Source organism: Oryx dammah, unplaced genomic scaffold (genome assembly GCF_014754425.2).
Source record: "Oryx dammah isolate SB20612 unplaced genomic scaffold, SCBI_Odam_1.1 HiC_scaffold_20, whole genome shotgun sequence".
Lineage (NCBI taxonomy): Eukaryota > Metazoa > Chordata > Mammalia > Artiodactyla > Bovidae > Oryx > Oryx dammah.
This window is the reverse complement of record NW_024070204.1, coordinates 832,536-860,273: the sequence shown is the minus strand read 5'-3', so window position 1 is coordinate 860,273 and position 27,738 is coordinate 832,536. Positions and strand designations below refer to the sequence as shown.

Here is a 27,738-nt window from a genome sequence, read left to right as displayed (position 1 = left end):
GTTTAATGGAATTTCCAATTTTATGTTGCCTTTTACGAACAGAATGATGAGCCCTGAGCGTAGCCTCAAAATTCTCTGTCCCCGAGGTCCCGCAGCCACGGCCTGAGGGTCACTGTCCCCCGGGGCCTGGGGCCCTGACCCCACCCGGTGTGCGTCTCTCCTCTGCTGCTGTCTCGGCCATGGTCTGCGTTTCCTGGGCCTGTTTGCTTTTTCCTTTTGTTTTTCATCCAAGATTTTCGGAATGTCGGAGTTTCATCTCGGAAAGAAGATACGCAGAAGGAACTCACTCCCCTTTTGGGTCTGGAAGTGTCTTTATTCTGCTCTGTCCGTTGGTGGGTAGTTGGGTTAGGTGTAGAGTTGACTCAGCACTTTCGTGACTGCTGACTCCCTGCAGCTAGATGCTGGAAGCGCGCTTGCTCCTCTGGAAAGTTTTGAAGTCTTTGTTGTTGGAAATTTGAAAGCTTTTGAAAGGAGATTGCGTGAATATTTTTTTTTCTTAACAAAATGCATTCTGGTCCACCCTAACCCTAACAATATGGTGCTGGGACCTGTGCCTTTTCAGTCTGAGAAGCTGTTTTCTTCGTGTCTCTTAGTTCCGTCCTGGGTTTTTCCTGCATGTTCTGGGAGGTTCCGTCTCCATTTTCCAGTCTTTTTGGGGCGCTGGCATTTCTGCAGGAGACAATTGATTTCCACACTTGCTTTCTTTTTCTTGTCCCCTGGACGGTCTCAGAGCACCTGGCTCCGTAATGTGCTGATGTGGGTGGGCTCTTCCACGTCTCTTCTGATGCCTGCCCTGGAGCCTCAGACCTTCCTCTTCTGCCCACACGCCTGAGTCTAAGGTGTCTACCAGTGTGAGGAAGGGAGGGCGGTGGGCGAGGGCAGGTCCCTGCCCTGGTCGATCGCCTCCCAGCCCCCTCCCTGGGAAAGCTCTTCGTCTCCATTGCCCCCGGGGCCCTTGCCTCAGGACAGGTGCGGGCGCCCAAGGCGCTGTCCCCGGTGCCCTTGCCTCAGGATGGGTGCAGGCGCCGTGGAGGGGGGGGTCGGTGGCGCCCTGGCGGGCGTGGGCCCGAGGCGCCGTCCCCGAGGCGTGTCCCCGATGGCCACGCTTCTGTTGCAGGGTCGTGGACGTGCTGCTCAAGGCCCTCATGCGCACCATGTGGCTCGCCGGCGGCTTCCACCACGTGGTCGTGAAGGGGCGGCAGGCGCTGCCCACCGAGGCCGCCATCCTCACCCTGGCTCCACACTCCTCATACTTCGACGCCATCCCCGTCACGATGACGATGTCCTCCGTCGTGATGAAGGCGGAGAGCAGAGACATCCCCATATGGGGAAGTGAGTGACCGCCATCCCGCTGGGAGAGTGACCCCCGTCCCGCTGGGGAAGTGAACCTCGTCCCACTGGGAGAATGACCCCCCATCTCGCTGGAGAGAGTGACCCCCATCCCGCCGGGGGAGTGACCCCCCATCCCGCTGGGGGAGTGACCCCTGTCCCACTGGGAGTATGACCCCCCATCTCGCTGGAGTGACCCCCATCCCGCCGGGGGAGTGATCCCCCATCCCGCCGGGGGAGTGACCCCCGTCCCACTGGGAGAATGACCCCCCATCCCGCTGGAGAGAGTGACCCCCCATCCTGCTGGGGGAGTGGGCCCCATCCCACTGGAGGAGTGACCCCCATCCCGCTGGGGGAGTGTCCCCCATCTCGCTGGAGAGAGTGACCCCCATCCTCCTGGGAAAGTGAGCCTCACCCCTCCGTCCCCTCATCCTTGTGGCAATGATCAGCACCCCCATCCTGCAAGGAGTGAGCCCCGCCCCCTCCGTCCTGCTGGGAGACTGCCCCCCGTCCTGGTGGGAGTGCTGAGCGCCCCCTGACCCTGGGGGCACTGACCCCGCCCTGCTGGCTGGTCCAGGTCACATGACGGCAGACAGGTCTGCACAGGTCCCACCCCCGCGAGCTAGGCCCTGGACCTTGACCTCTGTGTTATGATTTCTGATATTACTGTGATTTTCATTTTTTATTAGCACACAAGTACCCTCAACTCTGAGGGTTACCGTGCTCCTTCGAGTTCTGACAGAGCCCGTTACCCTTAGCTCACAGAAGCACTGGAAGCTGGGGCTAGCTCAGTATCTGTCTCGGGGGGTAGTTGCTGGGCTGTACCGGTTGGTGGGCTCACCTGCCTCAGTCTTCTGGGTGGTTCCACAAAACCTCCCTTTCTCCTTATGGTCCTTTTTAGTAGTGTAGGAATAATCTGTGAGGAAGGGTGAAATTGTTTCAGCTGCACAAAAAAGCAAACTGTTTCAAGACACAGGACAAAGTATCCCGAGATCTGCTTGGATTTTTTTGAGTGCCATGGACCCAACTAGGTAGAATTTTATTCTTTTTAAAAATGTTTTCTTTTCACTTTTGTAAGACCTCCAGGAAATAAAGGTCATGAAATATTATTGTTTACAAGTAGCAAAATGCTCAGAAAAGAAGCTCACAGCCCGTGTTGGGCCCAGTGGGGAGTGGCCCTAGGGCAGAGCAGGTGGCCTCACCAGCCAGGAGGGTAACCGACAGCCACGGCCTCTGCTTGCCATCAGGTCAGAGTTTTCTCTCCTGAGAAGTATCTCCCCACCTTTAAATCCTTATTCAAGGACCAGCGTGTTGCTTGTCGCCGTCAGCTTTGGTTGTGGGAGTCCTGAGCACCGCCCCCCCACACACACACACTAGCCCCCCCACCCACACCCACATACACACACACACACACACTTGCCAGGGGCTAAGAATGGAGCCTCTGTGTCTTTTGTTGTTAACCATGCAGCTTGCAGGGCTTTAGTTCCCTGAGCGGGGATTGAACCCATGCCCTCGGCAGTGAGAGCACAGAATTCTCGCCACTGGACCCCCGGGGAGTCCTAAGAAGGGGGTCTCTGTGTCCTGGAGGGTGACCAGGCACCGCAGAGCCTGGGTTAAAACAACCGAAACGTATCCTGTCACTGCTCTGGGGGGCAGAGTGAAAGGTCCGGGTGTCAGCAGGTTGGTCTTGAAGGAGAAGCCCCCTCCCACGCCCAGTGTCCTTGCCCTCCTGGGCACAGCCCAGCCGTGGCCGTGTCCCCTCGTCACTGCCTCCCTCGTCACGTGGCCATTGGTCCTCCTACGAGGACACCAGTCCCTGAACAGGGCCCACGCCGTGCAGCGTGACCTCATCTTGGCCATATCTGCAGAGGTCCTGTTTCCCAGAGAGGTCACCCACAGGCCCCGGGAGGTTACCCACAGGCCCCGGGAGGTCACCCACAGGCCCGGGAAGGTCACCCACAGGCCCCGGGAGGTCACCCACAGGCCCCGGGAGGTCACCCACAGGCCCCGGGAGGTCACCCACAGGCCCGAGGGGGTCACCCACAGGCCCGGGGAGGTCACCCACAGGCCCGAGGGGGTCACCCACTGGCCTGGGGAGGTCACCCACAGGCCCGGGGAGGTCAGCCGTGCGCCCTGGGCTCTCTGGCTCTTCCCTCAGTGACACAGGTGCCCTGTCTCTCTCTCCTGACTTGTGGTCTGTGCCCCGCAGGCCGGGAGCTCCCAGCCGTCCTCGAAGGCTTCAGTGCTGTCCTCGATCCCCCGTGGTCGGCACAGCCCGCGGGGAACCTCTGGGGGGCTCACCGTGCCACAGGCAGCGCCCATCAGCCCCACGCCCCACGAGCACCCCGCCCTGTCTTTCAGCTCTGATAAAGTACATCCGGCCAGTGTTCGTGTCCCGGGCAGACCAGGACTCCCGCAGGAAGACGGTAGAGGAAATCAAGAGGCGGGCACAGTCTGGTGGGAAGTGGCCACAGGTGGGCGGCCGTGCCTGCGTCCTGCGCGGGCGGGCACAGTCTGGTGGGAAGTGGCCACAGGTGGGCGGCCGTGCCTGCGTCCTGCACGGATTTATTCCCAAAGATGTGACGTAGGGGTCGCAGGGGGAAGAAACCTGAGGGCCAGAATTTGGCTTCCTTGGAGACACTGTGTTTCATATTATTTTCGATAAGTGCAAATCCAAAAATGTGCCTGTATATCAGATGTTTTTGGTTCTGGCATTTTAAAATGAGAAATCGGGGAGAATAATTTTCACTTGCATCTGAACTTCCCAAGTCATCTTTTAAGTTCTCTGGCGGAAATAGCTGGCTGGCCTGGCTCCGGGGTCAGCGGTGTCCGAATACGCACTGGGCTGCATCCCTTGCTCCTCAAAGCTCCGAGCTTGCCTGGCACGCTTCAGTTCCCTCGGGGCCCCGGGAAGGCTGGCCTGGGCCTTGGGGCAGAGTCCTCAGCCAGTGGTAGCGTGGGTACGGTTTGATCCCTGCTGTATACATACGTAGTTTTTCTTTTCTGTTGAGCTGACCTTAAGCTGGAGCCGCACAGGAGTCTCTGGGTTCTGGCTGCTCAGAAAACAGTGATGCCCTTGCTGGTGGGCCCCCTGCCCGTGGATCGGCAGCCCCTGGGGGGCTGTGCTTCCAGGGTTCTGGCGGCCACCCCCACAAGAATGGCATGACCCCCCTGCTCCATTCAGCTCACCTGCCTGACCCAGGGTTGGACCCAGCCCCCTGGAGCTGGTCTTTCCTCCAGGGCCCAGGGTTGAATGCAGCCTTATGGGCTGTATTTTCCAGCTCGTGGGGGAGTTAGCTTCCATCCCCCTGCCGGAAGTTGGTACGAGTCAGAGAGATGGGAGATCCTGGTGACAGGGCGTTAACTTTGCTGCTGGTTCCAAGGGTGCCTGTGTTGTGGGCCCGGCCCCGGTCCACGAGGCCCCGTCCCCAGCCTCACACTCCCCGCCCGCATGCCTCTGTCCAGCTGGTCCGTGTCTGGCCCACGCCGGCGGCTCCGGTGGGCACTACGCGTCCCGCCGTCGGGAGGTGCACGCTGTTTGTGTGTCTGCGTTGCGTCCAGATTTTAGTAACACCAGCAGTTGGGGGGGGGGGTTCATGAACGCTTCTGTCTGCCTCTTACTTTTCTCCACTGAATGTGTTTGAAGTGTCTGAACCACATCAGGCCCAGAAGAAGCGAGTTGGGAAGTTGGCCCCTGAACCGGCACTTTGATGCTGATTTTTTTTTTTCCTCTCATTTCAAGATAATGATTTTTCCAGAAGGCACGTGTACCAATAGGACCTGCTTAATCACCTTCAAGCCTGGTAAGTAGTGTCTTCGTTACCTCTCTTTCTCTGTGAGACGGTGGGGGAGCCCCTCACCCCCGGCAGAGTGCCTCAGCCCGGAGTGTCTGTCTGTCTCCTGTGACCCTGGGGTTTGGTCTGAGTGTCTGCAGCCGGCACGGGGTGTCCACAGCCGGCGCCCGGAGGCCTCTGACCAGGAAGCCCACTCTGTTCCGAGACCCAGCCGGGCCGTGCGGGCAGGGGACATGCCGCTGCGGAAATGAGAGGTGTCCCTCCTCCCTCCACAGGTGCCTTCATCCCGGGGGTCCCCGTCCAGCCCGTGGTTTTGCGGTACCCGAACAAACTGGTGAGTGTGTTCTCGCACGCGTGCAGGTCCTGCGAGTGTCCCGGGCCTGAGAACGGCCCGGTGTTCCAGAGTGTCCCCCGTCCTCACTCCGGAAGCCCTGCTCTCTTGGGTCATAGAGTCCTGGCCCGTCCTTGAGCCAGGCCCGCTGGTGTGAGACCCCCATCTCCTCAGCAGCTCTGCCGCCCAGCTCACACTCCGGACCTTTTAAAACGAGACTAACTCACACCGAGCTTCCTCGGGAGCTTCGTCATGATGGGTCATGGCAGGGGGCGGGGGCTGGTGCAGACACGGTGGGATCCCTGTGACATCTGTGGGCCCCAGAGGCGTGCAGCGCCCCTGCTTCCAAGCCGGGTCCGTGGGCCCAGGTCTGTGCGCTGATCCTGTGCCTGCCGGCGTGGACAGACCCGGGGCCTGAACGCCTGTAGAGCCGGCAGCCACATGGGCTGGCGCAGCCGTCCTTACGGCCCTGAAGAGGCGTGCTCGTTGGCCGGTTTCTGAGGACGAGGATCCGTCACCAGCCTGTAGAGCTCTAGATTTCTACCTCTTCAGTTTGTTCCATCAGCTCGTTTGAAGCAGGGTGCTGGGCGGCTCTGGGAGGAGGGGGATCGTGGGGATGAGGGGCTCTGTCGGGACTCACAGCTCCTCTCCTGCCCCCAGGACACCATCACGTGGACATGGCGAGGCCCGGGAGCGTAAGTCAGAGCCCGCGCAGTCCTCCCCTCCAGGGGCCCCCGAGCCGCTCACTTTAGGGGTTGCCGCGCCAGCCAGCAGTTCAGTTCAGTCCAAGGAGTCCAGCTGCGTGAGGCAGCCTTCCCTGCACCCCGGATCCCGGGACTGAAGTTGATGGTCCTCCCCTCCGCGGGAGGGAAACGAATTCCTCTTATTGCCTGAGTCTGTCTGCTCAGTGATCAAGCGCACAGCTTGACCCCAGAAAGGAAAGGGGCTCCCACCCACACAGCTCAGGGGCACACGGGGGCTCAGGCACCTGCGTGTGTGCTGGTGTTTGGGGGGGAGGGGTGGTCCTCCCAGGGCCCCTGGCATGCCCACGTGGCAGGGGTGCATCGCCAAGGCTGGAGGATGGAGTGGGAGGTGAGGAGCCAGGGGGAAGCTGGGAGAGGGTCTGGGAAAGGGGTCCTTCAGGGTCCTGGCCAGCTGGGCTTGGAGCAGGCCGTGAAGAGGTGGCTGGTGGGAGGGGTGCCACGACCTCGGGCCTGGGGTGCACGGAGGGGCCTGATGCTGGGGAGGCGAGGTGTCCTGAGCTGGAGGACAAGTGGGGGTGTGGCCTCGGGCCAGGGCAGGCAGGCGTGGGCATCTCTGATGAGCTCAGCCTTGCCCTCAGGGCTGCGCCCAGGAAGGCTCTGCGCCTCCCGGAGACCGGCCTGCTCAGGGGCGCCCTCTGCAGAGGAGCGGGGCGTGGAGGCCCGGCTCCAGCGCTGCAGGGGACTGAGATCTGACCGTGCTGTGAATCTGTTCGCATTCAAGGTTGAAAATCCTGTGGCTCACGCTGTGCCAGTTTCACAACCAAGTGGAGATCGAGGTTCGTCTCGACGCTGCGTCACGCCACACAGCGTCCCGCGGGGCCGACACTGGCGAGCTGCTTCGCGAGGCGCTGTGTGTGCTCGCGAATGCTGCCTCGCGCCACGTTAGGGCCTCCACAGGCAGTGCTACCGGGCTGACGTGTACGCACGTGCAGTGTTATATCGGAGCTCTGTGCACCTGCTGTCGTGCGACGTCGTGCTGGTATCTCCGCGAGGTTGCGGGTTGTCGGTCTTGCTTTGAACGCTCCCTTTCTCACGGCTTCTTAGAGGGCTTCCCAGTGCTTCCGTCACTTTGTGTCCCCTGTATGACCTTTTATCCGTTCAGATAGGATTTTAAATATCAACAGGAAGCTAAGCCCATTGTTCCCTTATTATGGTTAGTGTAGCTTAAGAGCATATAAAATTCGCACACAAGCAATTAATGATTCTCTCGGCCTGTTTTCCCCTGATGCTAACACGGCTGGCACCGTACTACTGAACGTATCACACTCTTGTCCTCTGCTGAATACCTGGTCAGACCAGGCGGACTGCTGGCCAGTCTCCAGCCCGTCTCCAAAGTCCCAGCACCCACCCTCTCTGCTCAAACATGCCACATTCATGCAGCCTGTAAATTTAATTGAGTAGATGAGGAATAGTCTGTTTTCTTAAAAGTGGAATTCATTTGCTATTCCTACATCTGAAAAATGAAAGACTAGTCTTACGCAACATAAAGCTTTTCATTTGCTACCTTCCAGTAAATACTGCAGAGTAATGCTGAATTTACACATGATCCCGGCCTTCAGCCAGGCTTTTCACTTCAGTAGAAATAAGCCACTTAGTAAAGCACTGAGCTGAAAGGGCTGTGGCGCGAGTCCAGGGGCGGCCGGCCCATAGCCCAGGATGTCTGCTGTGGCTCGTCTGCTGGTGGCCGGGAGGCAGCAGTGGGGCAAGACTCCGGGGAGGACGCTCTGGTTCAGACTGGCTCCTAATTTTAAGAGTTGACGCTGTGTGGCTGTGTGACGTTGCCCCAAACTCCTCCCTGTATCACCCCTACGAGGCACCAGTGCTGAGGGGGAGCTGTTGCAACTTGCAGAGGTTTGAACAGGTAGCAGTGAGTGAGTCACCCGATGAGAGTTGATAGGATGGCGGGCGTCCCGTATTCTTGAGTATCCATGTTAAAAGGGTGCAGTGATGTTTCTTTTTCCCTTTTCTCCGGTGGAGCCTGGCACAAGGGTTGGGTCTTATGTGCATAAAACACTGTGTGAGCTTCAGTCACACAGAGACCCGAGTTTCTGGGGTGACTTACCCTACTGTCCAAATGCAGCAGCTGTCCAAAAGCTGCTGAGAGCCTCTCACGGGAAACCCAAAACTGAGACCATGAGAAACGGGAGCACGTGTATGATTCTTCTGCATCTAAAGACTGAGCCCCCGGGTGAAGTTACCGCCCCAGGCCCTGACTCCTGTGTCGAGGGGGAGCGGTGCTCCTGGTGGGGCAGGGTGGTTTCGGAGCGTGCACACGTGTGTGGGTGTGTGCGCACGTGTGCCCTGCTTGAGCAGGAGTGACAGCCCCAGAGACGGTCCCGGTGGAAAGTGCCCTGACAGCCCTTGGTCTGCCAGGGTGGAGGGCGCGTAGCGGTGGTGACGGCGGCGGGGCGGGGGGAGTCCACGCTCGTGCGGGTGACCGGCTTCTCTGTGTGTGCAGTTCCTCCCCGTGTACACGCCCTCGGAGGAGGAGAAGAAGGACCCCGCCCTGTACGCCAGCAACGTGCGCCAAGTGATGGCAGAGTGAGTGAGCCCGCGCCCGCCCCGCCCCCGCGCAGCCGGGTGGGGGTTCCCTGGGCGCCCCAGTGCCCTCGGCCTCGCCAGGCACTCACTACTCGGTGTCCTGTCGGCCGGTGTCCCGGCCTTGCTGCAGACCAGCCGGCAGTGGGGGGAGGTGGGTTTGAACCAGCCTGGCCGAGCGTCAGCCGGAGTGTGCTCGGCCACGCCCTTTGTCTCCCCGTCCTGTTGGAGGACATTTCTGCTTGTTCAGCCTTCGGAGGATGGGTCATTGCCCCCGAATCCTCTGCATTGCAGCCTGCCCTGAGAGCCAGCAGTGCCCACGGGCTGTGTTGCGCATGAGCCCCGTGGAGACAGGCAGCAGGACCGTCAGCAAGAGCACGCTTGCAGGGCTTGGGCCGGGCTGCCCTCCACCTGAGAGCGCCACTGAGGTGCTCCCTCTGCTGAGCGTGGGTTTTGTGCACTTAATCCTGTGTCACTTATGTGATGGCGTGCCAGCAGCCAGGAACATCGCCGCCTCAGTTTCCCTGCGGCTCCCGGCTGGTTCCAGGCCCCAGGCGTTCGGTCTGCCCACATGCCTCAGAGCCTTGGTGCTGGGAGCAGAGTCGGGGGGGAACACACCCCCACCCCACCCCCGACACTGACTCTGGGACACAGCCGCCGGGCGGCAGGAGGCACTCGACTCTCACCTCTTGGGAAGTCAGGGCGGTGAGGGACCCTGATCAACCCTGGAGAGATATACTGTCCACAGAGTCGAAGGCCTGACAGTTTGGGTGTGTTTTTTTTTGTTGCTGTTTGGTTTACATTCAAGTAAATTGACTATTAAAAGTCTTAAACATGTGCCCGAAGGAAACTTTTAGCTGTCACGCAGTCTGTATTGGCCCAGTGGGAAAGGACAGATACCCACGGGGTCCCCTCTTGCCTCATGGGTGCAGGAGCATTCCAGAACCATGAGGATCCCACCCAGGGTCCCACAGGCCTTGCAGGCGGCCCGGGGACCCTCTGGACCTCCTGCTGCAGCTCTGGCTCCCGTCCCCACACGGCCAGACTGAGTGCTCTTAAGGGGAATTCAGCAGCCGCGGAACGGAGCCTGCAGAGTCATCGCCATGGCAACCAGGAACCACAGCCTTGCGCTCCTACCTGCCCAGGACTGGGTCCAGGGCCCTCGGAGACCGAAGCCAGGGAGGCTCAAGCGCCTCGTGTGTGATGGTCTCCTGTGCTGCCCTCCGTGTCCTCGGATGTGGAGCCTGGGATCCGGGGGGCCGGCTGCCCCGCCGAGACAAGGGGAAGCCCACTCGGTTACGGAGACGGTGTTGGCAGGGTCGTTTTCGATACCTGGTAAATTTCCTACCATGAATACGCTTTCCATAAACGCCAGGAGAAAGCTGTTTTCCGCGAAATCTGAGGCAGCCTGTGGGATGACCGGGTTCTGCCTCCCTCTGACTTCAGGGCAGCGCCAGCCTGGGGAGCAGGGTCCCCTGCACGCCGAGGGCAGCCTCCTGTCCCTGAAGGCACCTGATGCGGGCTCCGTCCCTCATGGGCAGGACTGCAGAGGTGCCAGGCTGGCCTGCAGCTGGGCGGCCCCAGGCCCCACGTCTCCAGCTGTCCAGCCTCTGTGTCTCGTGCCGAGCGGGGGCCTTACTGTCATTGCACAGCTGGGCGGCCCCAGGCCCCACGTCTCCAGCTGTCCAGCCTCTGTCTCGTGCCGAGCAGGGACCTTACTGTCACTGCTGTTAGTCTGTATTTTGGCTGCACTCCTCGGCACACGGGCTGGTTCCCTGACTAGCAATCAACCCCAGGCCTCCACAGTGAAAGCGCCAAGTCCTAACCTCTAGGCTACCTGGGAACTCCCTGAAATATGCTCTTTAAACCTCACCGGTTTATACGCCTCGACATCCGGAGCACTCAGCGCCCAGTGGCTCCTGTTAAAGGCTCCTACGGGCTCTACAGGCACCCTCAGCCCATCCTGCAGGCTTGGGGCAGCCCAGGGGGAGGGTCGGGGGCTCCCTCCTCCCTCCAGGCCCTGCTCAGGCCCTCCCAAGACATGGCTTCTGGGCTGGAACTGACAGGAGGGGCCTCAGTCCGGCAGGGCTGGGGGCAGGCCTGCGGCTTCTCCCCGCATCACGTGCCGGTGGGAACGGCCCAGGGAAGCCGAGCCTGTCCCCCTCCATTGGGTGGGAGGACTCACGGGGCGCTGCCTGTCCTGCTTTCTAGGCCGGGAGCTGGGGGGCCCCCAGAGTGGCCCGTCCCCTCACACGTGTGTGTGCTCTCCTCCGGCTTTCACACCCTCTGATGCCGCGGGGCTTGCCCCCCGAATCCTCCTCGCGGCTGAGTACCGGCAGGAGACTCCGAGCCGCGCGGACATGCCCGGGGCTGTGCCGGTGAAGACACCTGTTTCTCCAGCACCCCCGCACCCCATGTCTCACCCAGGGGGTCGCTCCTGTTCTTGGGGAGCTGGTTCTCTCCATGACTTTCCCCTCCACCCTGAACGCAACCTGTATTCTTATCAACTTCTACTTTTAATGTATAACTAAGCTTCACTGAGGCTGCAGAACGTGGAAACCTAAACAGAAGCGCCGCTTACAGGGCAGACAACTTGGGTTGTGCAGAGGGCAGTCTCTTGTTAAAAACGCACACGTTCGGGGGACAGGCCGCTCCAGGGCGCTGCGCCCACGGGTCCCGGAGCAGGAAGTAGGACGTGTGAGTCGGCAGGCATCACTGTCGCGTGGGTCTCCACCGTCAGAGCTGAGCCTGGAGCGAGAGGAGCTGGGACTCGGGCCTCCGCATGACGCCGCTGTCCGGCCGCTCCACTCCTGGGACAGTCCCCCTGCTGCCCTGAGGGCGGCTGACCCGGCCTATCCTCTCCCACAGGGCTCTGGGCATCGCCGTGACCGACTACACGTTTGAGGACTGCCAGCTGGCCCTGGCGGAAGGCCAGCTCCGTCTCCCTGCCGACACCTGTCTTCTGGAGTTTGCCAGGCTGCTCAGGGGCCTGGGGTGAGCTTCCCTCGTCCTTTATGCACGGGCACTGAGCCGGGACGGCCATCTCGTGGGCACTTGGGACAAAGGAGTGAGACCTTTCAGCGGGCACAGGCTTCGTGTGGGCCCGACCCCGCCAGGCCCTGCGGGGTCCCCACCCGGGCACTGACGACAGCCCGGAGGTTGCAGGTGGAGGACAGTTGAGATAATTAACAGTGCTCTTTCTGAGGTTTTGGATTTTTTTCTTTTTTCAAATGCCAGCATCATTCCACACAGAAGTGTCTTGAACCCTGAATGGCTGGCCTGACTGTCTCTTTATGGACGGCCTCCCCGCCCCCCAGCCCCACCCTGCATCCTGGGAGGGCCTGTCCCAGGGTGGGCCCGCACGCCGCGGGGTCCCAGTGCTTGCAGGGCACACAGTCGGCCCTCGGGCTTCCAGAAGAGCCCCTCTCCCCAAGGACTGACTGATGCTCCATCTAGGAATCATCTTCGTGGTTTGCTGGGTCTTAAGACATAGTAGCAAAGCTTCTGCGACTTTCTTGAAAACAATCTTCCCCTCTTTTTTTTCTTTAGACTAAAACCAGAAAGACTTGAACAGGATCTGGACAGGCATGCAGAAAGTGCCAGAATGACGCAGGGCAGGAGGGTGAAGCTCCCTGAGTTCGCAGCACAGCTGGGGGTCCCTGAGTCTGAGTCGCTGGAGGACCTGTTCTCCCTGTTTGATGAGGTAGGGGGTGGGGCGGGGTGGGGACAGCTGTTTTTCCTGGGGGCAATTTTGGAAGTAAAGGAGAGACCAGCCTTCGAGGCCCATCTTCCTAGCCGCTCTGTCTTTTGGAGTGTCTTCTCCTGCGCGTCTCAAATGCAAATAGAAATTTGGCTTCTAAGTCAGCATTTGCCGACAACCACGCCTGTAGTTGAGGGAACTGAAGCAGGTCGCTCGAAGACCCCTGACGCCACGTGTGCCCTCGGGAGGTGGCGGGGCCCTCGCTGAAGGTGTCTCTCCCTAGGGCGGCGGCGGGGAGGTGGACCTCCGCGAGTACGTGGTCGCCCTGTCTGTCGTCTGCCGGCCGGCCCGCACCCTGGACACCATCCAGCTGGCGTTCAAGGCAAGTGCAGCGCTTCTGCAACTTTAACGTGTGGGGTCGGGGAGACACGGGCTCGTCCGACCTGTGATGCGCGTTGTAGTCCCTTAGGATGTTGGGGAATTTAGTCATGCGCCGGCTCTTTTCACGTGAGCTTGCACCAGCCATTGCTTGCAGAAAGGCCCAGAAGTGCCTCTGCCCAGCTCCTCCTAGATGAGTCCCCACTCTGCTTCCCACGTCCTGCTGGTGCCGAGCAGGGCTGCTGGGCTGTTGCTCCCCACACGGCCTCCCCGTCGGCTGCTGACCAGAAGGAAACAGGGTTTCGGGACTGGAGAGCCACCTGCCCCAGTGTGACTCCGAGCCGGGCTGCTGACACGGGGTGCAGTGAGTCTGGGAGGCAGGGAGAGGGTCATGCTACAGTCCTGGCCCACCCAGACCCACCCAGCGGTCCCGAAGGCTGATCTCGTGGGATCAGTCCCCCAGGATGGAGCGAGGAGGCCTTGCCCGCCGAGCGAGGCTCCATCTCACAGGTGCAGCTCACATAAGCAAGACTCACGGGCACCTGCCGAGCGTAGGTCAGGGGACCCCTGTCCCTCAGTGGTGGAGAATGCCGCTGCCTTCCAGCCCCAGCAGACCTGCCCACGGCTGGGAGGGTCCCCCACGGCGCAGGGTGGCTTCTGCCGGCCACAGCAGAGGAGTTGGCGGGTGGCCTCAGTGCTTGGTGGACCCAGGCTCGGAAAGCCCGCCCGCACCCTCCGGCCTCAGCGGGCACCGCTTGGGGCTCATCGCCCTGTGGCAGCCTCGCTCTGGCAGGCGGCCCCTCGGCAGCTGCTCGGACGTCACTGGGCAGAATCGGCCATCACGATGGCGGCTGGTAGGGGGCAGGCGACCTGTTTTCAGTGCAGCTGCCGAGGACGACCATGAATGCCAGGGCGCCCACCCAGGTCCAGGCGCACCGGCCCCGAGGGTCCCGGCGCTTCTCCACAGCAGCCTCCCCTGCAGGGACCGCCCCTCCCGGGCCCCGGACAGTGGGTGGTCCCAGTGTCCCACGTCCCCACAGGGCACCTCGTGTGCTGCTCGTCTGGACGGGCCGCCCCACCTGACGTCGAGGACTCACAGGTTCTCCCTCCATCCCCACCCGCAGCCCAGGATTGGGGCGCATTTCAGTGGGTGTGGGCAGGCGGCCCCGAGATGTGGTGAGGGGGGTCTGCGCGGCGCCCTGCCCAGGGGTCTGCGCGGCCCCGAGATGTGGTGAGGGGGGTCTGCGTGGCGCCCTGCCCGGGGGTCTGTGCGGCGCCCTGCCCGGGGGTCTGCGCGGCGCCCTGCCCGGGGGTGCAGACGCGCCTGTGCCTTCCTCGTGTGCTGGCCGCAGTCCCTCCAGGCCAATGGGTGAGATGCAGCACTTCCGCGGAGCTCGGGCCCCCCGAGGCCCGCGCTGGCCGGGCCCCCCGAGCAGCACTCACGGGCAGCACACGCACTGCTGGGTCCCTTGTCTCCACCTTCTCTACTGCTGCCATCAGTTCAGTTCAGTTCAGTCGCTCAGTCGTGTCCGACTCTTTGCGACCCCATGAATCGCAGCACGCCAGGCCTCCCTGTCCATCACCAACTCCAGGAGTCCGCTCAAACTCATGTCCATGGAGTCAGTGATGCCATCCAGCCATCTCATCCTCTGTCGTCCCCTTCTCCTCCTGCCTTCAATCTTTCCCAGCATCAGGGTCTCTTCAAATGAGTCAGCTCTTTGCATGAGGTGGCCAAAGTACTGGAGTTTCAGCTTTAGCATCAGTCTTTCCAATGAACACCCAGGACTCATCTCCTTTAGGAGGGACTGGTTGGATCTCCTTGCAGTCCAAGGGACTCTCAGGAGTCTCTCCAGCACCACAGTTCAAAAGCATCAGTTCTTCGGCGCTCAGCTTTCCGTATGGTCGTCATCATGTGAAACTGCAGATACAGTCCTGGTATGAACCCCGTCAGCTCAGGAAGGTGAAGGGGGCAACCCCAGTGGCCCCTGGCCTTTCTCAGACAGACGGCAGGGTCGTCTCTGGATGCAGAGACAGGTCCCCTCGCTTTCGGCATCACAGACTCAGGCTCACCCCCCAAAGCGTCTCACCGCTGGTGGGCGGGAGGCACCCACGGGCCAGGCTGGACTGCGGGGCTCTGGAGGCTGCGAGAGAGGTTTGTCTGCAGATAATCTGGTTCAACAAACCTAAAGAGGAAGCGAGATACGAGGGGACTCAGGAGCTGTCCGCCCCGCAGCCCCAGGCTGGGGAGGGGGAGTGGGCTAGGCCTCGGGGGCGGTGGAGGCAGCCCCCAACATGGAAACCAGGCGGAGGCTGCTGGAAGCACCTGGTGGCGGGTCTCCCACCTCCAGAAGGCTGTGTGTGTGGGTGGCCGGCTCGTCTCACAGACAGAATTCGGTGAGTCCGGGCAGGGCCTGAGCTCTGCCTGACCCCGGGGGCAGGCGTCCTGCCCTGGGGAGCCTGCCTCCAGGCAGGAGGGCAGAGTGGACACTCCAGAGGCCCTGGGGTCTGGGAGCAGCTGGGCCTGGGGGCCCCCAGGTCACAGAGTGGGGAGCGGAGCCCGCAGGCGGCACAGGGGGTGGCCCCCAGCTCTGCCACAGCCTCGGGGGGCCGGGGGGCCTCCTCAGAACTGGTTAAGAGGGGTGGCGTTGGGAAGGTCAGCTGCACAGGGACAGGGGCTGCGGGTGGGTCTCAGCCCGGGGGTAACTGAGGCTGTGGGTGCACCGGCCCGTGTGGCCTCGCTGTGGCTGCAAGACGCCCGCAGCAATGACCGTCAGGGAACCCTGAGAGGACAGGCCCGTCACTCACAGGTCCTGGAGGGCCCACGGCGCCCCTGCACGGCGAGCTCACAGGGAGAGAGTGGACCGGGCTCTGCCTTTGTGGGGTGAGGGGGCCTGGGGCTTCGGGCTTCAGCGGTGAATTCAGAGCAGGAGGGGGGAAGTTAGAGGAGGGGAGAGTCCACTGTGTGGGCCACCTGGGCCCCTTGGAAGGGGACCTCAGGGGCTGGGGGCCGGCCTTGCTCCTCACCCTGTGGTTTTGCCAGTCACCGCAGGTCACGGCTGTGGTGTGTTGACCCAGGGGGATGTCTGAAGTGGGCGCCTCGTAGGCAATGCGCGAATGCCAGGCCATCACGGTGCCGTGGACACAGCACCGTGTCTGGTGGATTTAAGACATAAAGAGCGGGGAACTCAAGGCCTGAGGGCTGGGTTGTGGAGCTGGGCTCCTACCCAGCCTGAGAGCGGAGCAGCCCCGGGCCATGTGGCAGGGGAGGCCGCTGGGTGACGCCCGCCCCTCCCCGCAGATGTTCGGGTCACAGGACGGCAGTGTCGAGGAGCACGCCCTGTCCAGCATCCTCAAGACGGCCTTGGGGGTGGCGGAGCTGACCGTGACCCACCTCTTCCGGGCCATAGACCAAGAGCAGAAGGGCAGGATCGCGTTCGGTGAGTGGCCGGGAGCCGGGGAGGACTCCCCCCCGGAACCTGGCAGGGCTGGGGCGGGGCTCGTCTCCTCTGTGCGGTGGTTCACTGCACTGCACGGTCTGTCTGGCAGGGAAGCAGACGTCTCGCAGGGGCTGCCGTTGGGCGGAGATCAGGGCCCAGGGGCCAGGAGGGGTTCCACCCTGACCCCTAGGGCACCTCCTCTCCGGGGGGCTTGGCCCTGGCACTTGTTGCCACGCTTGGTGGGACGGCTGTACGCCTCGGGCAGGAATCCACCCGGGCCAGGGCAGCAGGAGCCCCCGAGGGCAGCCGGCTCACCAGAGGATGAGCCGTAATCTCTCTGAGATAAGAGCAGAGTTTGCTCAGGAAAGGTCACCTTGTTTGGCTTTGTTTTAAAATCACATCCAAATGTCAGGAGGAGCCGCCGCGCCTCGCTTTGGGTGTGCACGCCTGCGGTAAAGGGGCCGCGGGAAGACCGGGCTGCCGCTGCTCTGAGCCCCCAGACTGCAGACCCCGTGGAGGCTTTTCCCGCCACCCGAGGGAGCACAGGCGCTTCTCTGCAGCCGCCTGGAGCCTGTGGCGCCTCGACCTGGGGCTCAGAGCATCCCCGAGCCCCCGGGGCACCCCCAGCAAAGCCCCAGGGCATCCCCCACCCCGAAGCTGGGACCCAGAATCACCGGGAGACACGGCACAGGCCCCGCGAGGGCTCAGGGGGCCCCTGCACCGGGTGTCCCCAGGGCACAGCCGAGTCCATCTCAGGACGCTGAGCACCCGGGACACACCGCGAACTTGACGCTTCAGTGCCCAGAAGGGCGAGGCCGAGGCAGTGTGGCGGTGCCCCGGACTCTGCAGGAACCAGGGCGCTGCAGAGAAACGAGCGCGGGGCCTCCTGGGCGTGCACGTAGATCCCAAGACACCCCCCCCCCCGGCCCGGGTGTGAGGGGTGCCCGGAGAGACGCCAGACTGGAGCCCTTGGCCCCCCACGCTCCTAACCAAGGTGCCCGTGTCTCTCCAGCCGACTTCGAGAGGTTCGCGCAAGCGAACCCCGACTTCGCGGAGGAATACCTGTACCCCGAGCAGATGCGCCCCCGGAGCTGCGCCCGGACGCCCCCGGCTCCCACCCCCAACGGCTTCTGCGCCGACTTCAGCCCCGAAAGCTCGGCCACTGGGACGGAGCCTGTTCGCAAGAAGCTGGACTAGGGCGGAAGGGTCTGGGGAGGCCAGGCCTGTGCTCAGCCGCCATCCCGTCTCACACTCCCGCGTGTGCTGCCCCTGCCCTGCCCTCGGCCGGGTCCTGGGCGGGCCGGGCCGGGCCGGGCGGCCCTTGCACGCCGCCCGAAGGAAAGCCACAGCAGCTCGTGGGGCAGCTCCGGCCCCGCTTCCGGGCGGCGCGCGGGGGCCCCTCCGTTGCTTTGTCCTCACCTCGAGCCCCCGTCCTCTCCCTTGGGCCCTCCGGTCCGGTCCGGTCCGGTCCAGTCCGGGCAGTGCGGGCCGGCGGCCTCCACGGGCACCTGAAGGCGTGACTCCCACCCGCGTGTCGATTCCAGCGCAGTCCCCGCCGCCCTCCGCGGAGCCCGCGGGCAGGGCCGCCGTCCGGTTTTTAAGCGTTTCTATATTTGCAGGAGCTCGTGAGTCTTTTGTAAACTTCATTTAGATACTTCAGGAAACATTCAGCCTTTTTTTTACAAGAAGAGAATCGTTTTTCTACTTCGTTTTCCTTTGAGGGTCAGAGGATATTTATTTATAGGCCCTTTTTTGATAGATCCTGGGGCTCTTTGGGGCTTTGAGTTGACCTTCTCTCCAGCCCCTCCCATCTGGGCAGCCCCCCTGCCCCGCCCCAGTGTTGGGGCGCCACAGGCACCCCATCCGGAGCCGCCTTCCTGCCGCCTCAGCCCTTTTCAGCCCCGCTGCTCTTACACCAGCCCGGGGTTTCTGTTTTGGGGTGACCGTATCCACTTCAGCGAGTGCAGGCTGGGACCAGAGCCCTGAGCGTGGGGAGGGGAGCCCGGCCGCTGTGGAAGCCGGCGGGGGCTCCTGTCTCCCCGGCTGGCACTACAAGGGCACAGTCAGTCCCCAGGAGGCTTCGCCAGCCGCCGACTCCCCCCAGCAGCCCCCCTTTCTCCCAGGTTTCCCAGGGTATCGGGAGCCAGGGGAGCCTCAGGGAAGGAAGGTGTGGGGAGCAGGTGGTGGGGTTCAGGGAGACCTGGGGGCTGGGGCCCCTCTCTGTGCCCGGAGGCGGGGAGCAGCAGCTCTGGGCTCAGGAAGGGGCTCCAGGGGCCTCCTTCACGGTCACAAAATCACCTTGATTCATTTCCTCAGGACGTGATTAGAAACGTGTCCTCAAAGCACAATGACAACCACACAGTGTGTGTTCCTGGAGCAAAGCTTCTGGGTTTGTTTGGGACTTTTGTTTTTTTTTCAATTTCTAAGGCGACTGGATTTTGTCTTGGGGCCGTGGAAAGTGGCCACCAGGGCTGGAATTGCAGAACAGATGTTCACTGACTTCCTGAGGCTCGGAGACCTGCGTGTGGACAGACGGAGGGACAGGCGTCAGGAGAGGAAACCCCCTTCACTTCCGTTCGTTCCAGAGCCCCTCCCGCCCCGCGTGCGGCAGGGGGCACCGGACATCATTCCAGGGCGCTGGCCCATAGGACTCAGAGCCTCTAGCACAGGCTTGGCAGCAAACAGGGTCTTCACAAGCCAGAGCCCCGCGCCCGGCCATGACGGAGGGGAACGCGCCGAGATGTTCTGAGCAGGGGCCTCGGCCCGCGTCTGTGGATGAAGGGGTTTTGAATGAAACGCTGCTGTGCGTTTTCAGGAAAAAATCTCTGAAAAACAGACCTTGAATGGATGTTTGTTCCTCCTGATTCTCTTTTCTCTTTCGTAGTGACTTAGGGCCGTGGGTTCAGAGCTGTGAATGTACAGAGCTCAGAGGTGAATCCCCCTTGCGTGGGACCAGGAGCTGCGAGGCGCCCACCACCTGCAGGGGCCCCTCAGGGTGCTGGGGGTGGGGGGAGGGATCGGGCAGCTCCAGAACAACCGGAGGTTTTCAATAGGATGAATAAAACAGTGTCTTAAATGCTTGAGGGTGTGTTTCGTTACGTGTGTTTTTTTATTAGAAAGGCAACAGCAGGCGTGACTCAGGCCATCACAGGAGCACCGTCTGCCTGAGGTTTCTTGCTGCTTTTCTAGGAGGCTGGGAAAGCACAGTCATTGAAATTCCGTAGGAAACACTTTCTGGATAACAGGAGGGTCTGGATGTTTCACACTCACATAGACAGCAGCTGACGTTTCCCAGAACTCAGCCTCCCAGGCTGTTTGCAGACCTGTGGTGTCAGTTTCTGTCCTTTCTCTGTGAAACCCACACCTCCTTCTTCACACGCTGTTGAGTAGAGACCGGCAGGGATCTTGACTTCGGGCCCGTCAACTCAGTAAAGGATTTAGAAATAGAAGGGAGAGCTGAGGTACTGCAGCCCCGAGAGCCGAACGCTGTGAGTTGTGAACATGGGGTGCTCCCGAGAGCAGCGGGAGGCTGGGGACCGCACTGTCCATCGCTGCGGCCACGCAGTGTCCATCCTGACCTCCCTGTGAGGCAGTGACTCCCATGATGTCATGACCCCTCCTCCACGCGCTCGCTTCACTTCCGAGAAAGTGGGGTCCCACTGCCTCTGCCGAGTTCTGGTGCCAGTGGACAGCAGATGCTCGGCCACGTGAAAAATGAGGTAGTGAAGTTCCCAGTTACCACCGCTGCCATCGAGAGGGGCCATGTACACACGTGACGCACACACACTTGTACATGCATGCATGCGTGTACATACAGGCACACGTGTACACACGACACGCACGTGTACACGCATGCACTTGTGTACACAGGCACGTGTGCACGCATGTACGTGTGTGCGTGCATACATGTACACAGGTGTGTGCATGCATACACAGGTACATGCACACATACACGTATGCACACGTGCATGCATATGCATACACGTGTATACATGTGCACACAGGCACACGTACACGCATATACATATGTGCACGTGTGCATAGCATGTACACACCGGTGTGTACACCCATACACATACATGTATGCATACACGTGCATACATGTGTACACAGGCAGGCGTGCACATACATATACCTGTGCACCCAGGCATGTGCACATGCATACACACACGTGTGCACACTTGTACACGCACGTGCATGCATACATGTGTACACAACACAAACATACACACACACGCGCCAGTCAGGAAGGCAGTCACGAGGGCACTGCAGTCCCGAGGGCACTGCAGTCCCGCCTCCTGGGGCTGGTGTGCGGCTGAGGCTGGGATCCTCTGCTTCCTTCCCCTCCTCCCCACCCCGAGGCTGCGGTCCCCACATACCTTGACCAGTCGGGTCTTTCCCAAGAGAAAGGAGTCACATTTTCTTCCCAGAGCACCTGGAGCCTTTGTCGTCTTGCCTCCACTGGTCACCGGATCAGCTGGGGAGGAGCTGAGAAGCACCCAGAGGGCCCCCGCCCTGCCCCGCCCCGCTGTCATCAGCGTCCCATCCTGTTGCCTCCCTGCAGGAGGACCCCCGACGGCTGCGACCACCTAAGCTCGCGGAGCAGGGGCTGCACCGTGCCCCCCAGCAGGAGCATCCCACCCTGGGGAGCTGAGCCCTGGAAGACGGACGAGCCCGGGGCAGCAGAGAAGCTTCAGGGCAACGACAGGTGACCCCGCTCACTGTCCCCAGGCAGCCCCCACCCTGTGCATCCCTGCGTCCCCATGCCCCGTAGCCCCTCTCCTGCGACCCGCCAGGCAGGTGCTCGGGGAAGAGAGAAGACGCTGACGCTTCTGCAGAAGTAAAACGCCAGCCCCACTCACGCTTCCCAGCCACTGTGCACCACCTGGCCCCGAAGTCCCACAGGCCGGACACGTGTCCAGTGGACGGTGAGCCAGGACATCCCCAGACACAGAGCCACACAGGCCCCCGGGGTCACCAGGCGAGGATGAGAAGAGCTTTCCCTTGGCTCCTCCCACCGCCCCCCACCCCGTGTCACAGGTGTGGGCCCCGCCAAGACCAGCTCGACACACATCCGACATGCCACGGGCACCCCGTTAGGACAGACCCTGGCACTGAGGTGGCAGACGCTGACCCTCCGTCAGGCCAGTGCTTCTGGTGGGGACTTGCTCAGAGTGCCAGGCTTCCCTTGCAGTGAACTAAACCCTTCTCGACGTAACACGAGGTGGACGGTCAGCGGCGGTGAGCTCTGCCCTCGGTGGTGCTGGCGGAGACTCTGGAGGTGGGAAGGGGGACAGGGACTGCATTACAACAGAACAAGCCCTTCCCCTCCAGGACGGGAGGGGCCAGGGGGCAGGCGGGGTCTGGCCAGAGCCACGCCCGCCTCGCCTGCTCCTGGCTCACCTCTGGGTGGGGGTGTGCGTCCCCCTAACCCTTCGGACCCTTGTCACCCTGTACTTGCTGGGTTGGCTGAAAAGAGAGGCCACAGCCACCACCCAGGTCCCACCCCGGATGGAGTACCTGAGACGCTCGCTGCAGAGCAGACACCGTGAGCCCCTCATGTAGCCACGTGTGCGTCTGACGCAGCACACACAGAGGAGGAGGCCGACCCAGAGCAGCAGGAAGGGTCCCGTCACGGAGACACCAGTCCCAGAGGGGAGCACAGGGCAGAAAAGACTCCAAACAGACGTGAGCCGGGCTGCTCCCAAATCTGCCACCTCAGACAGCCAAGAAGCTCCATTAGCCACAAACCGAATAAATATAACAAAAATACCACAGGGCTCATCACAAAAGGTTCTGGAAGCCGGTGGTAAAGAGAAACTTAAAGGCAGCCAGAGGAAAAGAAAATGCTGCGGTGGAAAAAGGTAAGAACGAGATGCATGTGGGGGCCCGACCGCAGAAAAGTGTTACCTGAAGGGAGACTGCGAAAACTTAAAAATGTATGGTGAGCCTCCAGAGAAAACAAAACCCAGAGGAAGCAGTTCCCTGGTGGTCCGGTGATTAAGAACCGTCTGCCATTGCAGGGGACATGGGTTAAATCCCTGATCGGGGAAAATCCCACAAGCTGTGGGCAACTACGCCCGTGCACCAGGAATACTGAAGCCCGCACTCTAGAGCAGGCTCTGCAACGAGAGAAGCCACTTTAATAAGAAGCCTGCACACCCCGACTCGAGGGCCGACCCGCTCGCCCCGACCCGAGAAAAGCCCATGTAGCAAGAAGAGACCTAGCACAGCCAAAACTAAATAAACAAAAATAAATGAATTTTCTAAAACTTAGAGGCCTAACAAGCCTATAGCAGCAATAAAATGGAATGTTTTCTGATAATAATTTCATCCAAACTAAGCCGGACAGCAAAGAAGAGAACAGGGGACAGATAATACAAATAGAAGACAAACTGCAAATGGTAAAATTAAATCCAACCATACTAGTAATTACATCAAATACAGACCCAGAACTCCTAAAGGACAGTTGCTGGGCCAAACGAAAAAACAAACAAAAAATTCTAACTATATGCTGCTTAAACACACACTGAAAGGTAAAAAACAGGAAATATATGTAATATGCAAACATAACTCTGAGACAGTTGATACGGCAGGATTAATACCGCACTAAGTGACCTTTAAGACCAGGAGGATTACGGTGTCAAAGGCAAACACTGCAGCTGATACAGGGTTCAGCTCCCGCGAAGGACCAGTCATCCTAAAGGCGTGCGCCCCCAGCAACGCAGCTCGGAATGTGCTAAGCAAACACTGACAGAATGAACAGGGGAAACAAATAAATCAGCAAAGAGAGTTGGAGATTTTTCACACAACTCTCTCAGTAATCGATAGACCCACCAAGGGAAGAAGCGCAATTATGCAGAAAACGTGAACAACCTTTTTTTACCAAACTGACTTAATTGCCGTTAAAAATGCCCACAAAGCAGTTGACAGAACAGACTCTTTCCCGGCTCAGGGTCCCGGCTCAGGGCTACTCTCAATAAACCTCAAGACGTTTACGCCCGACGGTGTCTGTCCTCATGGGGAGGAAGCCTCCTGTTCCAGGGGCAGAGCCCAGCTCCGCACTCCCACTGCACAAGAATCTGGCCGGGTCTGCGGGCCGAGGGTCAGTCTCTGTCACGGGGTCATCAAGAGCTGCTCAGGCTCTGATTAGTTCTTTTCAATGTAACAAAAGTTCATGAGTCCACAATTTCGCTTCTGGTCAAGATGGAGGCGTAGTAGCTGGTTTCACCTCTGTCCTGGAAGGGGTGGTCAGTGCAAACTCAGGTGGGCTTTGCCTGAACCATGAAGAAATCGTAGCCCCTTGGCCAAACACAGCGCTGGCCCCAGTATACAGAGCTTACAAGCAAGGCCTGAAAGAATGGCCAAACTCTTTGCAAGGAGCTCGCCTGCAGCCCAAAGTTCCAGAATATTCAGAGGGATATACAACTACCCAGCACCCAAAGAGTTAAGTTCACAACGTTCTGCCTCCCATCAGAGGTCACGTAGGTGCAAAACTCCAGGAAAGATGACCACTCATCAACAGAAACAGACCCGGAAGTGACTCGGGTGATGGAATTAGCAGATGAGAGCATTGACGATCACTATGCAAAATCGCTGGACTCCGTGTTCAAACGCCGGCTGGAAGCAAGGCTGGCCATGAATGGTGGAGATGCAAAAGGTGTCCTTTGAAAGACACAAGCCTGGACTTCCCTGGCAGCTCAGTGGTAAAGACTCCACCTGCCAGTGAAGAAGATACGGGTTCCGTCCCTGGTCTGGGAAGATCCCACAGGCCACGGAGCAACTGAGCGTTTGCACAGCTACTGAGCCAGTGCTCTAGAATCCAGGAGCTGCAAGGACTGAAGCCCGGAGCCCACGCTCCAGAACAGCAGAAGCTCCACAGAGAGAAGCCTGAGCACCGCAAAGGGGAAAACCCGCGCAGCAACAGGGCCAGCACAGCCCAACGTGCACACAGAAACAAAACCTAAAAAGACGCGCGTCTGAGCCCTGCAGACATGAGCCACCGCATCTGCGGTGCAAGACGCCCCGGCTGGGGTGCAGGGGGACTGACACCACAGAAGAGACGGCAAGGAGCTCGAAGGGCAGCAGCAGGAACTACCCCAAACAAAACAGAGACAAGAGGCAAACAGCTGGGGGCGGGACTTCAAGTCTCCGAGAGACCTGCCGCCGGAGCCCCCACAGGAGGAGGGCGCACCGAGGAATATGCGAAGAGATGCTCTCCCAAGCTGGACACAGACCATGAACCCCCGGGTCCAAGAAGCGCAAGGATTCCAAGCAGGAGTGCCACGGAGGAGACACACCAGGAGCACCGTAATCAGATGCTTAGACCAGACGAGGAACAGAGGCAGCAGAGAAAAAGGGCTCAGGGCAGCAGGGTGAGCAGAGGGCAGAGCTGCACCCTGAGGGGTCCACGGAACCGAGGACGCTTCACGCAGCAAAAACATCGCTTTTGCAGTGTGTATTTTCTTTCAATTTTAATTTTTTTAACACCAAAAATCAAAAACCAAAGAGAAACAAAAGTGTTTCTAAACTCAGAAGCTGAAAGAATTCATCGCCAGCCAGCCGGCACACCTCACACCTCAGTGAGAATGCAGGTCCTTTAAGCCTGAAAGGGACTCCGCTCTGGACTCGGGCCTGCGGGGGCTCAGCCGGAACCACGTGGGGGAACGGAAACACGGCTCCTCGTTTAGACGTCTGTCCAGGGCGATCATCCGAAGCGAAAGCGACGCAGCGTCCTGGGATTCATGACACCCAGGCGACGACGGTGGCCGGGAGGGGCGACGAGCAGCGGCCCCGGGTCGGTACGGAGGCGGTGTGCAGTGGCGTGCCTCACGCCAAGGAGACGCCAGAACAGCACAGCAGAGAGACACGACTCAGAGTCCAGCAGAGGCAGATGTGGACTCAGAAACAAGCGCCCGGCCTCCAGGTCAGCAGAAACGTCGCTAAGGGGGTGGAGGGCACGGGGCGGTGCATGAGGGACTGAACCCAGGCTTTTCAGCACCACACTGAACGGCCAGCAGAAACCGTCAGACAGGACGTAAAAGTGAGACCTGACCACGTGACGCTAGCAAGCACACCAAACACGGAGGCCAGCGGGCAAGGGGAAAGGGCGGCGCCAACGCCATCAAGAGAAGGTGGGGTGGACGCCAGTCTCAGAGCCCAGCTGGTCAGCGGGCCTAAGCGAGGTCATGCACGATGAGGATGTCGCTCCCAGGAGGACGTGGTGACCCTAAGGCGTGCGGCTGACTAGAGGGCTTCCCCGTGAACGACACACGTCGGCAGCCCACACAGCTGTGCCCCAGGTTCTCAGCACGTCTCTGCGTGACCCACAGGACAAGGGAACAAAACCGACCTACACTTTACACCACGGGAGTGTAAAACGGGTCCTACACACAAGGGTGCAACCTAAAACTTAAAACTCTTAGACAAAAACTTAGGAGAAAAATTTTTGCCATCTTCCATGAAGTAAAAATTTCTCAGATACAGCACCAAAAGCAGGATTCATTTAAAAAGCTGGTAAGTTGGGCTTCATCAAAAGTAATAACTTCTGTTCTTCAGAAGACTCAATTAAGAGAATGAAAACACAATCCTAGATCGCAAAAGACATTTGCAAGTCGTCTATCTGATGAAGGACTTGTATCCAGAATATATAAAGAACTCTCAAAACTCAACAATTGTGTAAGAGTCTAACATAATAAGTGGGCATCCCTGGTGGCTCAGACGGTAAAGAACCTGTCTGCAATGCAGGAGACTGAGGTTCGATCCCTGAGTTGGGATGATTCCCCCGGAGAAAGGAATGGCTATCCACTCCAGTATTCCTGTCTGGAGAATCCCATGGACTCAGGAGGAGCCTGGCGGGGTACAGTCCATGAGGTCACAGAGTCAGACACGACTGAGCAACTAACACTTTCACATAACCCGAATGTGCAGAAGATTTAAACCGCGACTTGACAAGAAGTGATGAGGATGGCAACCACACACAGGACTGCAGAACAGTTCAGTCCCTAGAGAAGGGCCAGTTTAATCTGTCACAGCCGTCTACTGCACACTTACCGCAATGGCTAAAAGGCAAACATTTAAATCAAGTGGCCATTCTAAGTGCTGACAAGGACACAGAGCGAGAGAAACGCACATACACGCTGCCCGTGGAAATGTCAAACGGCATCACCACTTTGCACAACAATCAGTTTTAAAAAACAGTTAAACACACATCAACACAAATGGCCCAGCCATCCCACAGCTAAGCTCTTACTCAAGAGAGATGGGAGCGCATGTCCACACAGAGACTTGTGTGCAAGTGTTCACAGGGGTTTTATTTGTAAGATCCAAACGTCCATCAGCCGGTGAAGGGGTGAATAGATGGTGCTCTGTCTGTGATGATGGGAGCACTAGTCAGCACTGAGAAGGGAATCACTGGCTCAGCACAGATTCAGCTCACGTATGCCGCTGGAAGGAAGGGGCCCGGAACACAGTCCTGTGGTGTGGTGCCGTTAATGCAGAATTCTAGAAGAAGAAGGCATCTACAGCTGGCAGACAGTGGTGGGGCAGGGAAGGGTCCGCAGGGGCATGAGGAGGGTCTGAACACAAGGAGTGTTATCCTCACGGTGCACGCATTCTGCGACCACAGAAACCGCCTAAACTGTGCTCTCCACACTCGTGCAGTTTATGGTTCATCGATTAAACACCAATAAAGCTGTTCGTAAAGCAAGGGCACAGACGGCAAGGTAATGACAGAAAATAAGTCAGCTTTACGTGGGTGGTGGGGTTACAAAATGTCCTGCAGTCTTGTTTTTTTTCAGCAGTGTTTTGGCTCTCCTGGGTCCCTATGCATTTAGGAACCAACTGGTTGAGGTCTTCAAAGAAGCCAGTTAGAATTTCAGTTTGAGAAGAATTGGCATCTTCATGACACCAAGACTTAAGATCGTGGATGTGGTCTCTCCACTTCTTCAGCCTTTTAGTTCTTCAGCAGTGTTTTCAACATCTGTGTCTTGCACACACGGCAGTTTGTTTTGGGTCCTATTCTAAATGAAATCACTATGAGTTTATTTTACGGTAGGTTGCTGCTGGCACACAGAAACACAGCTGACGTTTGCATATCCAGTGCCTTCTCACTTCCCCTGTTAATTCTAGCATCTGTCTTGTAGATTCACTCCGATTGTCTGCATAGGTGATTATGTCATCTGCAGATAAGGCTCTTATCATTAATTTCTCAAGTTTCTGTGACATCTCCACGATACACTAGCCAATGTGCAAGAATCACCGAGGCCCGCACCGCTGACCCTCCCCGCTCCTCAGCTCAGGGCGCCCTGCCAGGGCGTCGAGGCCCGCACCGCTGACCCTCCCCGCTCCTCAGCTCAGGGCGCCCTGCTGGGGCGTCTGCCCCCCAAGAAGACTCCCCTCCCTCTGAGTGTAGCTGCCTCGACGGCAGGGCCGGTGCAATGCAGGATCCATATGCTTCTGCAGTCAT

General features: G+C 59.6%; 1 protein-coding gene across 1 annotated transcript in view; it reads left to right on the top strand.

The window, feature by feature from the left end:
• LPCAT1 (lysophosphatidylcholine acyltransferase 1) overlaps nt 1-19,354 on the top strand; it is a 37,232-nt gene extending 17,878 nt beyond the window's left edge. Inside the window, exons 3-14 of the mRNA XM_040262238.1 lie at nt 1,118-1,332; nt 3,691-3,803; nt 5,072-5,132; nt 5,399-5,457; nt 6,115-6,149; nt 6,940-6,994; nt 8,677-8,759; nt 11,625-11,750; nt 12,306-12,459; nt 12,740-12,838; nt 16,133-16,271; nt 17,284-19,354. Of these exons, the coding sequence (XP_040118172.1) occupies nt 1,118-1,332; nt 3,691-3,803; nt 5,072-5,132; nt 5,399-5,457; nt 6,115-6,149; nt 6,940-6,994; nt 8,677-8,759; nt 11,625-11,750; nt 12,306-12,459; nt 12,740-12,838; nt 16,133-16,271; nt 17,284-17,468 (1,324 nt within the window). The 3' untranslated portion in view covers nt 17,469-19,354. The remainder of the gene's footprint in view (nt 1-1,117; nt 1,333-3,690; nt 3,804-5,071; nt 5,133-5,398; nt 5,458-6,114; nt 6,150-6,939; nt 6,995-8,676; nt 8,760-11,624; nt 11,751-12,305; nt 12,460-12,739; nt 12,839-16,132; nt 16,272-17,283) is intronic.
• Nucleotides 19,355-27,738: the final 8,384 nt, after the last annotated feature.